Genomic DNA, 17,340 nt, shown 5'->3' on the forward strand with positions numbered 1-17,340 from the left:
GAATCTGCTCTGGGTGTAAAGCCCAGGTGGGATCAAAAATAAAAAAGTGTGAAAAATGAAGTTTTGTTGTTTAGTTAGAGTTAAAGAAGTTTCATAAAGGACCATAGGGGATAAAGATAATAAAGGAAATGAACAGTGCTTGGCTCTTAGCTGAAAGGACATTGGGATTATGGAGCACATTTTATAGATAGGTTAGTTATTCTGTTATTTAATGTGTATTTATAGCCAATTATGTCCATTTAAACATTTTTTAAAATGAGTTTGTATGTTCTAGGAACTTCTTAGCATGGCTCTGGTTTTGAGCCATTTTTTTAGAGCATGTGTGGCTTTTTTGGTGTATTTTTGTGTATTTTTTGTCTATTTTTGGGGTTTTTTTGTGGTTTTAGTAGGTGACAGTTGCTGATAGAAATGTCAGTGGCAGATTTTTGTCACCTTTGCTTTTTGTTATTTAATCTGTTGTTTTATCTGTTATTTTATCTGTTATTTAATTAAGTAGTTGGTTTAATTATTGTAAATTCACTGTAAGTGTTCTAAACCAACTATATTAGCTATTTCACCACTATATCTAAGTTAGTTGCAAAGAAAAATGAAGTTTTTAGTTATTATTATATCTTTGTAACAAAGCTAGAATTAACATTACAATTATCATTACAATTAACATTAATCTAAGAATTAACACATTTTGATATTAGCAAAAAGTAATTTTAACAGTATAATTTATATTTATCACAAAGACAGACTGGATAAAGCTTTGGAAGAAGAGATATTAAAGCTGAAAATTTAAAAAGTGGGGCAGAGCAGGGAAAAGAGCCTCAGAAATGTCAATTTTGTCCCATTTAGCACCCAAATCATCGTTAGGAGCGTGAAAAACTCCCCAAAAAATTGGGGAAATTCACCTCCAAGCTGTAAAAAACTGCTGGCCAGGCTGAGGGGGATTAACACTTATCCCACAGGAGAGAAAAAAAAATAAAATAAATAAAGAAAAAGGGGGCCAGGGGTAGGTCTGGGCAGCAGAAACAGTCTGGAGCTGGGAGAAAAGGAGAAAAGGAGACAAAAACTAATGAGAAAAGGCAGGAAATGGCTGCAGGGTGGAGCTGAGGAGTTCTGCAATGTCTCTAGGATTTCGGGGGGAAATGGAAGAGCAGCAGCACCGAGTGACTTCATCTTGGAAATATTTCCACATTTCAAGGAGCCCAAGGTGTACTTTGCTCTCGCTAATGAGTTTGTTGAATGCTTTTACTTTTCCCTTTCATTCTTGCCCTGCTGAATGGGCAAAAAGTAAATCTGTTTGGAGCTGATAGGGCAGGCAGGGCTGGGATCAAACCCAGCAGGTCAGGAGATGTTTGCAGGGCTGGAAATGTTTGATTTTTTCGTGATTCTTCAATGATTTCACAGCCATTTAAGGCACTGCAGCACACCTCGTGCTCAGCTGGATAACTGTTCCCTTTCTTCAGGCTGATTTCACCTTCAATCACCTCATTCCTGCTGGAGTTTGGAGGTTGCAGATTGCTGGGTTTTGTTTTTTCTGCAGCATTTCAGCTTTGAATTTTGGGAGAGCTTCAGCCCAAGCTGTTCCAAAGAACTGGAAACTGTCTGACCTAACCCTGCAGCCACAGAGCCCCAAAATAAATGGGTTTTTTTAGCCCTCCCTGCTCATTTGTGTGTGTTTGGATACCTCCTGATGTTCCTGTTGAGATCTTCCTGCTGGGAAAGCTAGAGAGGAAGATCAGAGATTTGGTTCAAATACTGGATGAGATTTCCCAGCTGGAAAATCCCTTCCTGCTCCTAACCTGACCAATTTGCACATGGATTCTGGTAGGGATTAGGTCAGAATCAGGCTATGAAATTCTCCTTGTATTTGGGGATGAAAATCTTGGATATTATTTGGTTTTCTGCCCTTGGACAACTCCTGATGTTCCTGTTGAGATCTTCCTGTCCTTCCTGCTGGGAAAGCTAGAGAGGAAGATGAGAGATTTGGTTCAAATCCTGGATGAGATTTCCCAGTTGGAAAATCCTTCCCTGCTCCTAACCTGACCAATTTGGATGGTGTAGAGATCAGGTCAGAATCAGGTTTGAACCCAAATTCTCCTTGTGAGGATGAAAATCTTGGATATTATTTAGTTTTCTGCCCTTGGAGGTTTTAGAGGCAGGAGGGATGGAGACATGAAAACCCTGCAAGAGGGAAAAAAAAGAGCCTGAGACTCAGACAAAACAAGAGGGAAGGATTAAGAAATGCAGGAAAAGGCAGTTAGTGCAGCAGACGAGGAACTGCTGCCTCCAGGGAGAGTTTTACAGAGCCTGGCAGGGAAAAGCAGCTCAGGGGCCAAGGCAGACAGAGGAGAAAACACGAGGAGAAAAAAAAGGAGAGTTCAAAGCCTCTCATCTCTTTCCAAGCAGAAGTATAAATACACCTGAAGTTGGTTTGAATCGGGGAGGAATCAAGGAGTTTTAATAAAAGCTTCAGAGTGATTTCCAGTTGTTACAACAAACAAACAAACCACCCACGTGCAAAATAGATCTCCCAGTGCAGGGGAAAAGAGCAGATTTTTAAATTTTTTTTTTTTTTAAGAGAGGAGAAAGTCTGCTAGAAAGTCTGCACAGGAAAGCCACTATTAAATCTCCCTCAGCTCAGCCAGTGGTTATTCACGTTCAGGAGAACATTCCTGGACAGTTAGTAGGAAAATGAGTCTGTCTGTTGTAAAGATTATCCCCCAAACCATTCCTGACACACAGCAATGGGTTTGGGCTGCAGAACGAGCTCAAAGCTCCCCCTGATGTGGAGGAGCGACAGTGCAGCAGTGCAAGGAGAGAATCGCTGGGAAATCACAGGGAATGAGCTAAAAACCCGAGGGGAGATCCATGAATCAGCTGAACAGCAGCAACACAAAAGCGTACATGTGTCAGGCTGGTTGGGCAAACAGGGTGTGATTTCGGTGATAAAACCATTGCTGGGATCTCAGCTGCAGTCAACAAAGTCCTTGTCCTGATCCTAATTCCCCTCGTTGTCACCTCCTGGGGACACCAGTGGCAGCTGTGGCCACCATTGAGGGGGTGGCACAGCTTGGGCTGGGCTGGGATTTGGGAATTTTGCTGGAAATCAGCACTTGGGTTTGGTTTGGAGCTGGGGTTGGGCTGAGATTGGGAGTTTACCCTCTGGGATACTGCAATGTCCAGGGAATTCAGAAATGTCCAGGGAATACAGCAAGAAATAACCAAGGAATACAAAAATACCCAAGGAATACAGAAATGTCCAGGGAATACAGAAATGTCCAAGAAATACAGAAATAACTAACCAAGGAATGCTGCAATATCCAAGGAATACAGCAATAACCAAGGAATACTGTAATATGCAAGGAATACAGAAATGTCCAAGGAATACAGAAATATCCAAGGAATTCAGTGATATCCAAGGAATACTGCAATAACTAACCAAGGAATTCAGCAATATCCAAGGAATACTGCAATATCCAAGGAATACAGAAATGTCCAGGGAATACAGCAATATCCAAAGAATATAGCAACAACTAACCAAGGAACACAGAAATATCCAAGGAATACAGAAATATCCAAGGAATACAGAAATGTCCAGAGAATACAGAAATGTCCAGAGAATACAGCAATGTCCAAGGAATACAGAAATAACCAACCAAGGAATACTGCAATAACTAACCGAGGAATTCAGCAATATCCAAGGAATACTGCAATAACTAACCAAGAAATACAGAAATATCCAAGGAATACAGTGATATCCATGGAATACAGTGATATCCAAGGAATATAGTAATATCCAAGGAATACTGCAATATCCAAGAAATACTGCAATAACTAACCAAGGAATACAGCAATATCCAAGGAATACAACAATAACTAATCAAGGAATACAGAAATAACCAAGGAATTCAGCAATATCCAAGGAATTCAGCAATGTCCAAGGAATACTGCAGTAACTAACCAAGGAATACTGCAATATCCAAGGAATTCAGCAATAACCAACCAAGGAATACAGAAATAACCAAGGAATTCAGCAATATCCAAGGAAATCAGTAATATCCAAGGAATACAGAAATGTCTAAGGAATACTGTAATATCCAAGGAATACAGAAATGTCCAAGGAATACAGAAATAACTAACCAAGGAATACAGCAATATCCAAGGAATACTGCAATGTCCAAAGAACACTGCAATAACTAACCAAGGAATTCAGGAATATCCAAGGATTTCAGTAATATCCAAGGAATACAGTGATATCCAAGGAATACAGCAATATCCAAGGAATACAGCAACATCCAAGGAATTCAGCAATAACTAACCAAGAAATACAGAAATATCCAAGGAATTCAGCAATATCCAAGGAATACTGCAATAACTAACTAAGGAATACTGCAATATCAAAGGAACACAGAGATGTCCAAGGAATTCAGTGATATCCAAGGAATACAGAAATGTCCAAGGAATACAGCAATATCCAAGGAATACTCCAATAACTAACCAAGAAATTCAGCAATATCCAAGGAATACTCCAATAACTAACCAAGAAATTCAGCAATATCCAAGGAATACTGCAATATCCACAGCAATATCCAAGGAATACTGCACTATCCAAGGAATTCAGCAATATCCAAGGATTTCAGTGATATCCAAGGAACACAGCAATCTCCAAGGAACACAGCAATATCCAAGGAATTCAGCAATATCCAAGGAATTCAGCACTATCCAAGGAATTCAGCAATCTCCAAGGAACACAGCAATATCCAAGGAATTCAGCAATATCCAAGGAATTCAGCAATATCCAAGGCAGCTGCTGCCAGGATCACCGTGCAAAGTGCAAGGTCACACGCAATGAACATTAATATCATTTATGAAGGAACTGGACTGTGAATCATTAATTAATTAACACTTCACAGTGCTCTGTGTTTTCCAAACTAGAATGGAATGGTTTGGGTTGAAAGGGATCTTGAAGGTTCCTCCAGTGTCACCTCCTGCCATCATCCCAGTGATCCAATTCCCACTATCCCAGTTTGCTCCAAGCCCTGTCCAGCCTGGCTTTGGACATTCCAGAGATCAGGGGCAGCACAGCTGCTCTGGGCAGAGTGAAGAAGAGTTGAAGAAATTCATGATCACAACTGGCATGAAAAAATTGTGATTTTTTCATCCCCCAGGACTGAAATCACTCAGAAAACTCCTTTTGTGGATTTTTAACCTGAGCCAGGCAGTGCAAGTGATCCTTCTCCCCGAGCCAGACATGGAGCAATTCCAAAATCTGCCGAGCTTTCTGGCTGTGTGGGAGGGCAATCAGCTTAATTGCCCTAATTTAAGGCATCAGCCCTGTGGTGTGTGTGAAGCTGGGGATGAAGGGATGCTGAGCTCTCAGGAAGCTCCCAGGCAGCTTTGCAGAGGAGCTTTCAGGTGCAGAGGCAGCTGAGGAACACTCCCAGCCCACCCACGAGCTGAGAGCTGCAGCAGCCTGAGCACCTTCACCTGCTTGCCTTCCCTTCCTCCTCTTTTATTTTATTTTTTTTTTCCCCTCCCCGGGTCACCCTGGGGTTGGGAAGGTTGAGGGAAGGGCCGTGGGCAGCACGGAGGGATGTTGAAAAGCAGGTTGGATGGGGATTGGAGCAAGCTGGGATGGTGGGAAGTGGAATTCCAGCTTTCCCTGCCCGTGGTGAAGGTGGGATGAGGTGAGTTTGAGGTGATTTCCAACCCAAATCCTTCTAAATGTGAATGAAAAGGAAAAAAAACCACCTTGGAATATTCAAGGAATTACTTCCTTTCACCTTTGGTGGGTAAGCAACCATTTGACTCAGTAAAATGAAATTAATCCCAAATTAATTAGTCCCTGCCCATGGTAAAGGTGGAATGAGATGAGTTTAAGGTAATTTCCAAACCAAACTCTTCTGTGATTCTCTAAATATTAAAGGAAAAAAAAATCACCGTGGAGTATTCAAGGAATTCTTTCACTTTTGGTGGGTAAGCAACCGTTTGACTCAGTAAAATGAAATTAATCCCAAATTCATTAGTCCTTGCCCATGGTAAAGGTGGAATGAAATGAGTTTAAGGTAATTTCCAACCCAAATCCTTCTAAATATTAATTAAAAGGAAGAAAAGTCACCTTGTAGCATTCAAAGAATTCTTTCCTTTCACTTTTGGTGGGTAAGAAACCATTCGACTCAATAAAATGAAATTAATCCCAAAGTGACCCAAGTGGTGAATTTATTTTAAATACTGAGTTAAAAGCAGGAGTGAAATACAGACACGAGTTGTGTCCTGGAGAGGCAAAACTCTGATTTTCAGTGCAGTGGTGACACCTAGAGGGGAAGGAATTCTCTGCCTGCTTGGGAATAAAAGGAATTGTGAAGTGTAAACCAGAGGTGGCTCTGGAGTGCTTTAGTTGGAATGAGGAGGGAAAAAAGAGCTTGAAATTCAGACAGAACAAGAGGGAAGGATTGAGAAATGCAGGAAAACTAAAATTGCAAAAATTAAATTAAATTAAACTGAATCTAAAAATGCAGTTAGTGCAGCAGAGGAGGAGCTGCTGCCTCCAGGGAGGATTTGATGGAGCCTGGCAGGGAAAGGCAGGATTTATACATTTTATTTTTAATATTAAAATGGATATATTCCTGCTGAGGACACAGCGAGGAGAGAGGGAAAAAGGGAGGGGAAAATCCTGAGGGATTCCAAAGGGGGTTGGGAGGTCTGTGAGTCCCAGAAACTCCTGCTGGGAATCAGTGGGATGCATGAAATATTAAATCATGAAATAAATAATGAAATAATGAAATAATGAAAGGATGAAAGGATGAAAGGATGAAATGAAATAATGAAATATTCCAGGAATAACGCCCAGGAAAGGTGGATATTTTTAAACCTTTCCCACCAAACCTCAACATTCAAAGCCTGCATCTCCACGTGGCTTTTTTGGGGATTTTTAAATTTTTCTCTGTCAGTTTTTCACAGTGTTTCACAAAGTTGTTTAACTTTCACCTCAGCCACGGAGACCTCACTAGGAACCCAAGCTGGTGCTGTTTGTTGGAAATCCCAAACCCAACCTGGTTCTGTTTGAAATCCCAAATCTAACCTGGTGCTGTTTGAAATCCCAAACCCAACCTGGTTCTGTTTGAAATCCCAAACCCAACCTGGTGCTGTTTGTCTGAAATCCCAAACCCAGCCTGGTGCAGTTTGTCTGAAATCCCAAACCCAACCTGGTTCTGTTTGTCTGAAATCCCAAACCCAACCTGATGCTGTTGGAAATCCCAAACCCAGCCTGGTTCTGTTTGTTGGAAATCCCAAACCCAACCTGGTTCTGTTTGAAATCCCAAATCTAACCTGGTTCTGTTTGAAATCCCAAACCCAACCTGGTGCAGTTTGTCTGAAATCCCAAACCCAACCTGGTTCTGTTTGAAATCCCAAACCCAGCCTGGTTCTGTTTGAAATCCCAAATCTAACCTGGTGCTGTTAAAAATCCCAAATCTTTGCTAAAACCTGCAGGAAACTCTGGCTGCTGTTCCTCCTCCACAGGAGGATTTGCAATTCCAATATTTTTGGCTCAAAGCCTTTTTTTGGTGTTTGTTGTTCAGTTTGGGTTTGCTTTGGCTTCAGCAAAAATAAAGGAAAAGAATAAAGAAGAGCAGAGAAACACCCAAATGGGGCAGGGATGGTGCCTGTGGCATTTCTAGATTTATTTTATATTTTATTTATTTTGTATTTTATTTCTTTTATATTTTATTTATTTTATACTTTATTTCTTTTATATTTTATTTATTTTATACCTGTAGATCTATTTTATTTCTTTATATCTATGCTTGTAGATCTATTTGATTTTTATCTCTATTTTTAATTTATATCTTTATTTTCAGAGCAGAAATCCTTTTTTTTTTGAGAATTCCTTGACAAGCACAAGGTGAAATAAATCCCTTTTTCCACCTGGGATTAATCCAAAAATCAGAGCTGGAATGAGCTGGGCTTTTCCCTCCCTCCTAAAATTCCTGGGAGGGAATGAATTAAATTAATTAAATTAATTTAAAATTAATTAATTAAAAATTAATTTAAAATTAATTTAATTAATTTTTTTTGGGATTAAAGGTGTGGAGAAACCATGGAATTGTTTGTGTTTCTCACAGGAATCACAGATTTTAAAGAGATTTTAAATCATGGAATTCTTTGTATTTCTGCCAGGAATCACAGATTTTAAAGAGATTTAAATAATGGAATTATTTGTATTTCTCACAGGAATCACAGATTTTAAAGATTTTTTTAAACCATGGAATTGTTTGTATTTCTCACAGGAATCAGAGATTTTAAAGAGATTTTAAATAATTAAATTATTTGTATTTCTCACAGGAATCACAGATTTTAAAGAGGTTTTTTTTCCTGGGATTCCAGGTGTGGAGAAACCATGGAATGGTTTATATTTCTCCCAAGAACCACAGATTTTAAAGAGATTTTAAATAATTGAATTCTTTGTATTTCTCCCAGGAATCACAGATTTTAAAGAGATTTTCTTCTGGGATTAAAGGTGTGGAGAAACCATGGAATTATTTGTATTTCTCCCAGGAATCACAGATTTTAAAGATTTTTTAAACCATGGAATTGTTTGTATTTCTCACAGGAATCACAGATTTTAAAGAGATTTAAATCATGGAATTCTTTGTATTTCTCCCAGGAATCACAGATTTTAAAGAGATTTTTTTTCCTGGGATTCCAGAAAAACCATGGAATTCTTGGTGTTTCTCACAGAAATAACAGATTTTTTTCTTAAGCTCTGATATGTGCCAAGCTTGACCCAAGTGGAAGCTGAATGTCCTTTTTCCCAATTTTAATTTTTTAAAAAATTTAATTTTAAAAATTTTTTTAAAAATTTTCTTAAATTTTAATTTTTTTAATTTTAAATTTTTATTTTTTTTTTTAATTCCACAATTCACAGCAATCCTGCCCTTCCTGCCAAACCCAACCCTCCATGAAATCATCTCCAGGGAGGAGAAAAAAAGGCTGGAAATCGTCATTTCTCCTCACCCTGTGGAAATTCCCTCAGCTGATTTTACCACAAGTGATTTTTCCCCTCCTGATTGTTGATCTGAGTGGATTTTGAGTTATTTTCTCCACACTCCCAGATGGTTAAATTCCAATTTTTACAATTCCTTTTTCCCCAGCAGGGAGATGAGCACAGGGCTGGGGTTGCTGGAGTTGAGGAGAAGATTAAACAAATAAATTCAGATTTTTGGCAAAGATAGATGGAGATTTTTCCTATTTTTGGCAGGAATAGATGATTTTCCCTATTTTTGGCAAAGATAGATGGAGATTTTCCCTATTTTTGGCAAAGATAGATGGAGATTTTCCCTATTTTTGGCAAAGATAGATGGAGATTTTCCCTATTTTGGCAGGAATGGATGGAGATTTTCCCTATTTTTGGCAGGAATGGATGGAGATGATTTTCCCTATTTTTGGCAGAGAGAGATGGAGATTTTCCCTATTTTTGGCAGGGATGGATGGAGATGATTTCCCCTATTTTTGGCAGAATAGATGGAGATTTTCCCTATTTTTGGCAGGGAGAGATGGAGATTTTCCCTATTTTTGGCAGGCAGAGATGGAGATTTTCCCTATTTTTGGCAGGGATGCATGGAGATTTTCCCTATTTTTGGCAGGGATGGATGGAGATGATTTTCCCTATTTTTGGCAGGAATAGATGGAGATTTTCCCTATTTTTGGCAGGGATGGATGGAGATTTTCCCTACAGCTAAACTCAGCACAACCTTTTCCCTGAATATTATTCCACAGCAGAGGAAAATCACAAGATCACAGCTAAATCCACTCAATTTTTAGGATTTTTTTTCCCAGCCCTTTCCCAGTTGCTGGGAAATTGTGGAATTCTTGTGCCAAGGAACAAGGAGGGATTTAACCTTTAAAAAACCCAAACCCTGATTTGATTTTTTAAAATATTCCCAAATTATCAATAGTCTTTTCCAGTAAATTTGGGGCAAAAATTGGACTCATAATTTGGGATAGCATTCCTTGTCTCCTGGGAATTGTGTGTTTGGAAGGGAAAAGTGACCTGAAAATGGCACAACCTGATTATTCAACAGCAGAGAAAAATCACAAGATCACAGCTAAATCCACTCAGTTTTTGGGATAATTTCTTCCCAATCCTCTCCCAGTTGCTGGAACTTTGTGGAATTCTTGTGCCAAGGAACAAGGAGGGATTTAACCTTTAAAAAACCCAAACCCTGATTTGATTTTTTTTGAATAGTCCCAAGTTATCAATAGTCTTTTCCAGTAAATTTGGGGCACAAATTGGATTCATAATTTGGGATAGCATTGCCTGTCACTTGGGAATTGTGTGTTTGGAAGGGAAAAGTGACATTAAAATGGCACAACCTTTTCCCTGAATATTATTCCATTTATCCCTAAATCCACTCAGTTTTTGGGATAATTTCTTCCCAGTTGCTGGAAAATTGTGGAATTCTTGTGCCAAGGAAAAAAAACCCAAACCCTGATTTGATTTTTAAAATATTCCCAAGTTGTCAATAGTCTTTTCCAGTAAATTTGGGGCAAAAAATGGACTCATAATGTGGGATAACACTCCCTGTCTCCTGGGAACTGTGTGTTCGAGGCTCCTGGAACTGCCTGCAGTGGTTGTGTACAAACCTCACCCTCACCAGCCGGAGTTCTTTTGGAAAATAAAACCCCTCCGCCGGTAATTGGAGCTTTTGGACATTTTCGGAGAGCTTGCAGCTCCCAACGATGCATTTGAATCACCACCTTCTCCAGGGGAGGCCAAGTTTGCATTTGAGGAGCTTTGATGTGCTAATGGGGAGGGAAATGTGTGTTTGTAGTCTTGGGGAGGCTCGGAGCAGCCCTGGGAAGGTGGCTGGAGCTGACAGAGGCTTTCAGCCCAGCCCAGAGCAAGAGCAACAAACACGAAGTGCAGAAAAGCTGTAATTAAGGAGAAGAAAGGCAGGAGAAGCTGCAGCATCAAAAGCTCTTCAGCCTCGCAGCAGAGTTGGGTCAGCGGCCAACGAGCTTTCGTGGGGTAAATGGGGAAAGGGAAGGAATCAAAGCAGTTGGATTTATTGCAGGTTGGGCAGGTGAGCGGGGAAGAGTTTTAAAGGTTTTTTTAAATGTATAATTCAGGAAGGACTCTCTTGAGATGCTTCATTAAAACCAATCCAGCTCCTGCACAGGTGCAGATTGTGCAGGTGAGCAGGGAAGGTTTTTAAAGGTTTTTTAAAATATATAATTCAGGAAAGACTCTCTTGAGATGCTTCATTAAAACCAATCCAGCTCCTGGCACGGGTGCAGATAGGTGATCAGGGAAGATTTTAAAGGTTTTTTAAAATATGTAATTCAGGAAAGACTCTCTCTCCTGAGATACCTCATTAAAACCAATGCAGCTCCTGCATGGGATGGGAAGGTGCAGATAGGTGATCAGGGGAGATTTTAAAAGCTTTTTTAAAAAATATATAATTCAGGAAGGACTCTCTTGAGATGCCTTGTTAAAACCAATCCAGCTCCTGCACAGGTGCAGATTGTGCAGGTGAGCAGGGAAGAGTTTTAAAGCTTTTTTTTAAAATATATAATTCAGGAAAGACTCTCTTTCTTGAGATGCCTCATTAAAACCAGTGCTGCTCCAGAAACAAAGCTTTTCCTGCACGGGATGGGAAGGTGCAGACAGGTGAGCAGGGAAGGTTTTTAAAGCTTTTTTTAAATATATAATTCAGGAAGGACTCTCTTTCTTGAGATTCTTTGTTAAAATCAGCAGTGCTCCAGAAACAAAGCTTTTCCTGCCAAAACTCCTTCACAGGATGGTTTTGTTTCACCTGAAATCTCTCAGGGTCTGCAGGCTGCCACCAAATCCTTCTATCCAAATAAATTAACTTAATTAGGATTAATCTCATTGGGATTGATGTTTCCGGGTGTCAGAGAGAACGGTTGGCTCTGGAGAGAGAGAAAAATCAACTTTCCCAGCTCCAGGTTTGCCTGGGGTTGGAGAATTCCTTTTCCCAGCTGGAAGGAGCTCTCCAGAGCCATTCTCCAGGCAAAAGTGGGTCAGATAAAGTGTCTGGGGCAGGAGAGAACTTTATTTCCATGTCAGCCCAGAAGGGAGCCCTGAGCTCTCAGCCTCACCTGGATTCACCTCCAGATTAGATAAATTGGGAATTTTGGGAGCCCTGAGCTCTCAGCCTCACCTGGATTCACCTCCACATTAGATAAATTGGGAATTTTGGGAGCCCTGGCCTCTCAGCCTCACCTGGATTCACCTCCAGATTAGATAAATTGGGAAATTGGGAATGAGATTAGAGAGCAAACAAACAAATCCCAAACCAAAGAGTCTTTTATCTGTCCCATTTACATTTTTTTGTCTTTTTTTTTGGGTCATCTTGCTGTCAGAGATGGAACGACGAGGCTGAGAGAAAACCATTCAACCACTTATTGTACTGCTAGAAAAATCCTGGAAAAAGAGGGAATATCTCCTTGGGAAATCCATTCCTTATTTTCCCTGCAGGCATGCCCTTCTCTGGGCACACTGCAGCTTCCTCTCCTCCACCTCCAGAGCAATTCCCTCTCCCTTTCCAAGCTGAATTTGCAGGTAGGAAGTGCTGTGGGAGAGCTGCAGGTGCATTGCCAGGGGGGAAAAAGAGATAAATAGCAAATGAGAAGATGTGAGAAGCATCCCCAGCCGAGAGCAAACAGCCCCTGCTCATAACTGGGTGAGGTCACTGTCTGCCCAGCTGTCTCCTCCCTTTTTAGACACGATTTTTTGATTACAGACAACAGGCTGCCGACAAATCCGCAGCCCTTCCCACCTCCCTGTCCTTTGGAAGCGTCAGGAATCCTCCAGCAGGGAAACTTGATGCTGCTCCTGGGTCAGAGGAGCATTTAAAAATACCTCGGTGGAACTGCAGAGTTGGGAATGCTGGAGCTCGGAGAATGCAGGGATGCAAATAAAGGGGATTAGCTCGTGCTGCGGCACTGCTGGGGGGTTTGGGGAATGAGAGCTCTGCTTGGGCCTGGAGGGAGAGGTACCGAGTGCAGGGTCTGGTCACAGGGCTGGGGACAAGAGGGACAAAACCCTGTCAGCCTGCAGGGCTGGGGACAAAACCCTGTCAGCCTGCAGGGCTGGGGACAAAAGGGACAAGACCCTGTCAAGGTACCGGGCTGGGGACAAAAGGGACAAAACTGTCAGGTTAGAGGGCTGGGGACAAAACCTTGTCAAGGTACAGGGCTGTGGACAAAACCCCATCAGGTTATAGTTTTGGGGACAAAACCCTGTCAGGTTAGAGGGTTGGGGACAAAAGGGACAAAACCCTACCAGGTTAGAGGGCTGAGGACAAAACCCTGTCAGGTTGCAGGGTTGGGGACAAAAGGGACAAAACCCTGTCAAGGTACAGCGCCGGGGACAAAACCCTGTCAGGTTATAGTTTTGGGGACAAAACCTGTCAGGTCTCAGGGCTGGGGACAGAACCCCATCAGGTTGCAGGGCTGGGGACAAAAGCCTGCCAGGTTAGAGGGTTGGGGACAAAACCCCATCAGGTCGCAGGGCTGGGGACAAAACCCTGTCAGGTTACAGTTTTGGGGACAAAACCCTGTCAGGTCGCAGGGCTGGGGACAAAAGGGACAAAACCCTGTCAGGTTACAGTTTTGGGGACAAAACCCTGTCAGGTCGCAGGGCTGGGGACAAAAGGGACAAAACCCTGTCAGGTTATAGTTTTGGGGACAAAACCCTGTCTGTTAGAGGGCTGGGGACAAAAGGGACAAAACCCTGTCAGGTTAGAGTTTTGGGGACAAAAGCCTGCCAGGTTAGAGGGCTGGGGACAGAACCCTGCCAGGTGACAGGGCTGAGGACAAAAGGGACAAAGCCCTGTCAGGTCTCAGGGCTGGGGAGAAAAGCTCCCTCAGGGATGTGTGCACCACACTCAGGGATTCAGGGCATTTGTTGTGTATATATTGAATATATTTATGGCTTAGTAGGGTGTGGAAAGCTTTGCTGGAGTCCCAGTCAGGTCCTTAAACATGAGGCAGAGATTTTGCATATTTAGTTAAAATAATTTAAAATCCAACTGCTTCCGGATTTTGGTATTTTTTTAAAATAAATATAAGGAAAACCGAAACCAAACCAACAACAACAACCCCAAACAAAAAAACTTAAAAAAACCCAAAAAAACCTAACACAACAACCAAAAAATCCAAACAAAAAACCCCCAAACAGACAAACAAACCACCAAAGAACCAAGCCAGCCCTCTGTCCCAGTTTGCCACTTCCCCAACAGCTGCAAGGATTAAGCAGTTTAAATTCTGTTCCTGGTGGTTTGCAGCAAGATGGTTGGGGAAGCAAGCAGCTCAGATGATGCCAGTTGGGATTTGGGAGATCCCAGCTGGATATTGGGAGCAGCTTTGGGATTCCCAGGGCAAGAAGAGCAACTGCAGCAAAAAGATGTCCAGGATTAATAAAGAGAGCAGGGAACTGAGCCTGGGTGGGGTAAAGAGGGATTTCAGGAGGGGAAAAAGGGATTTCAGGAGGGGAAAGAGGGATTTCAGGAAGGTAAAAGGGGATTTCAGGAAGGTAAAAAGGGATTTCAGTACTGTCTACCCAATCTAAAGAGGAGATAAAACCAGAACCAGACCTTTCCACGTGCACAAGCAGCAGCATGGAAAATTTCCAGGAAATATGAGGAAAAGGAGTTTCCCCCCCAAATATTATGGTCAAGATGTGAGAGGTAAGAAAATCCTCATCCTTGGAGGTTTGTAGAGCTCAGCCAGGCAGTGCCAACCTGACCTCAATGTGAAGTTGGGCTGGAGACCTCCCCGAGACACTTCCAGTGAAACTTTTTAATTATTCCAAACAAGCCTCAAGCAGCAGCAGCTCGAGTTGCTCTGCATCACCTCGTTTGAGTGTCCAGATGAAGACAAATAATATATATAATATATATATAATTCTGGTCTGCATCAATTGCTTTCTGAGCTTTAGCCCCATTTCCTCGACCTCTCCCACAGGAATTCTCCACCATCCCAAACCCCCAAACCCTTCAATTAGGCGCTGCTTTCCAAGCCTGCTAATTAGGGAGCTACAGTTTGATTTTTAAGAGCACTTTCCTATGAAAACACACATTTTCCAAAGCCTTTTAAACCCTTCTGCCACCCAGAGCACACACTGGTTGCCAAACCCGAGCTCGGCGATGTTTACTTTGCTTTCATCACCGAATTAAGGACATCCAGTCCTTCCCCTGGGGATTTTCTCCAGGTTTCTAAACAAGGGATTCGCCTTCCTCTCCCTCATTTCCGTGGAAAAACGAGGCTGGAGGAAGAGCAGGAGCAGCTCTAACACCTCCAACCCACCTGGGATGAAAAAGAGCTGCAAAAACACCTCCTGAGAACATCCAGGAATGAATGAATCCTTGCCCAAAACACAGTGTTTGGAGGGAGAAACTCTCTGGGCTGACAAAACTTGGATCAGGGAAATCCATCCCTTATTTTTCATCCCTTATTTTTCATTCATTTGTCACCTGTAAGAAGTTTCTCCATCACCTGCACGCTTGGAGAAGTCATTTCAGAACCTCGAGGGCAAAAGAAAAACCCAGATTTCTGCTGATTTGGGTTTGTCAAATCTCAGTCACTCGGGGGTCACCTGCTGATTAATAAATTCTGAACACACCTGCTGATAAATTCTAAACTCACCTGCTGATTAATAAATTCTAAACTCACCTGCTGATTAATAAATTCTAAACAAAACACACCTGCTGATAAATTCCAAACCCACCCAGGTGACTTTATGGGGTTAAAACAGCTCGGTTGAACTTCAGGGTAACTTGAGAAATGTTTCTTTCAGGGTGTGACCTTGAGAAAAGTCGCCCAAGTGTGATATATTAGAATAACAGGAAGAGACGTCGCAGGCAGGGGTTTTAAAAACCAGAATAAAGGCAGGGCTGAGGGTGAGGAGGATATTATACCCAGGAGAGGGAGATGATCAGTGCCCTGGCAGAGAGGCTGTGGCTGTCCCTGGATCCCTGGAAGTGTCCAAAGCCACTGGGATAATGGGAGATGTCCCTGCTCACGGAATAACCTTAAATTCCATTCCAACCATTTCACATTCCGTGGTAAAAGCAGCAACACCCCTCCTCATCAGGGAACAGGGCACGGTGGTGTAGCCTAAGGGAAGAAGCGTCCATCTCCTGAGGGAGAAAGGCAAAGCATTCTCCCACAGAGGAACTCCGCTTAGCAGATGGGAAGGGAGGGGGAATTCCCTTAGGGACGGGAAAGAGGGAATTTCCTGAGGGACACAGGAGGGTGAGGGCTCTCTCCACAATGAAGGCACCCTCCTCCCACAGCAGAACGGCGGGCTCTCCCCTGAGGGCACACACCCCTCAGACTGTCACCCTCAGCCCCTCACACTGTCACCCTCAGCCCCTCACGGCAGGACGCGCGGCGATCGCGACTCCTACCGGCTGCAGGACGCGGCCACAGCGGGGGTGCCGCCCGCCGGGGGCGAGGTGCTGGCCGTGGCCCGTGTCCGCCCGGGGGGTTTCTGGCCCAGGGGCTCTGCCTCCATGGGGACGGAAGGCACCGGGAACAGCACGGGAACAGCGGCGGCGACCTCAGCCCGGCGAGAAATGGCGGCGGCGGCCGTTTGAAAATGGCGGCGGCGGCGATGCTGGCCAATCAGCACCTTCGTGGGCGTGTCCAGAGCGGGGTGCAGACCAATCAGAAAGCGCGAGGGCGTGGCCAGAGGGGCGCGGGCTGTGAGGGCTCCGGGGGTCGCGGCGCCCCCTGGCGGAGCGCTCGGAGCGGCTGAGGGGAAACTGAGGCAGCGTGAGGGGATCGCGCTGGTCTGAGGTGTTGCAGGGAAATTACAGGTTTGTTGAGGCATCGCGCTCTGTTCTGCGATATTGCAGGGATATTACAGGTTTATTGAGACATCACACTCTGTTCTGCGATATTGCAGGAATATTCCAGAGTTCTGCGATATTCCAGGGGAATATTCCAGTTATTGAGTCATCGCGCTCTGTTCTGCGATATTTCAGGGAATATTCCAGAGTTCTGCGATGTTCCAGGGGATATTCCAGAGTTCTGCGACATTCCAGGGGATATTCCAGGGTTTTTGAGGCTGGAAAAGTCCTCTGAGACCATCGAGTCCAGCCTGTGCCTGATCCCCACCTTGTCCCCAGCCCAGAGCTCTGAGTGCCACATCCAGGAATTCCTTGGACACCTCCAGGGCTGGGAACTCCAAACCTCCCTGGGCAGCTTTTTCCAATTCCTATCAACCCTTTCCATGAAGGAAATTCCCAATATCCACACATTTTCCTCCCCTGGCCAGCCTGAGGCTGTTCCCTCTCCTGCTGTCCCTGTTCCCTGGAG

General features: G+C 43.2%; 1 protein-coding gene across 1 annotated transcript in view; it reads right to left on the reverse strand.

Annotated features, from left to right (window-relative positions):
- Positions 1–16,852, reverse strand: part of LOC146420134 (uncharacterized) — a 30,001-nt gene extending 13,149 nt beyond the window's left edge. The window contains exon 1 of the mRNA XM_085048608.1: positions 16,428–16,852. Within this exon, the coding sequence (XP_084904734.1) occupies positions 16,428–16,852 (425 nt within the window). The remainder of the gene's footprint in view (positions 1–16,427) is intronic.
- Between the last annotated feature and the right edge of the window lie 488 nt (positions 16,853–17,340).

Source organism: Lichenostomus cassidix, unplaced genomic scaffold (assembly GCF_008360975.1).
Source record: "Lichenostomus cassidix isolate B80296 unplaced genomic scaffold, HeHo_3.0 HiC_scaffold_500, whole genome shotgun sequence".
Taxonomy (NCBI): domain Eukaryota; kingdom Metazoa; phylum Chordata; class Aves; order Passeriformes; family Meliphagidae; genus Lichenostomus; species Lichenostomus cassidix.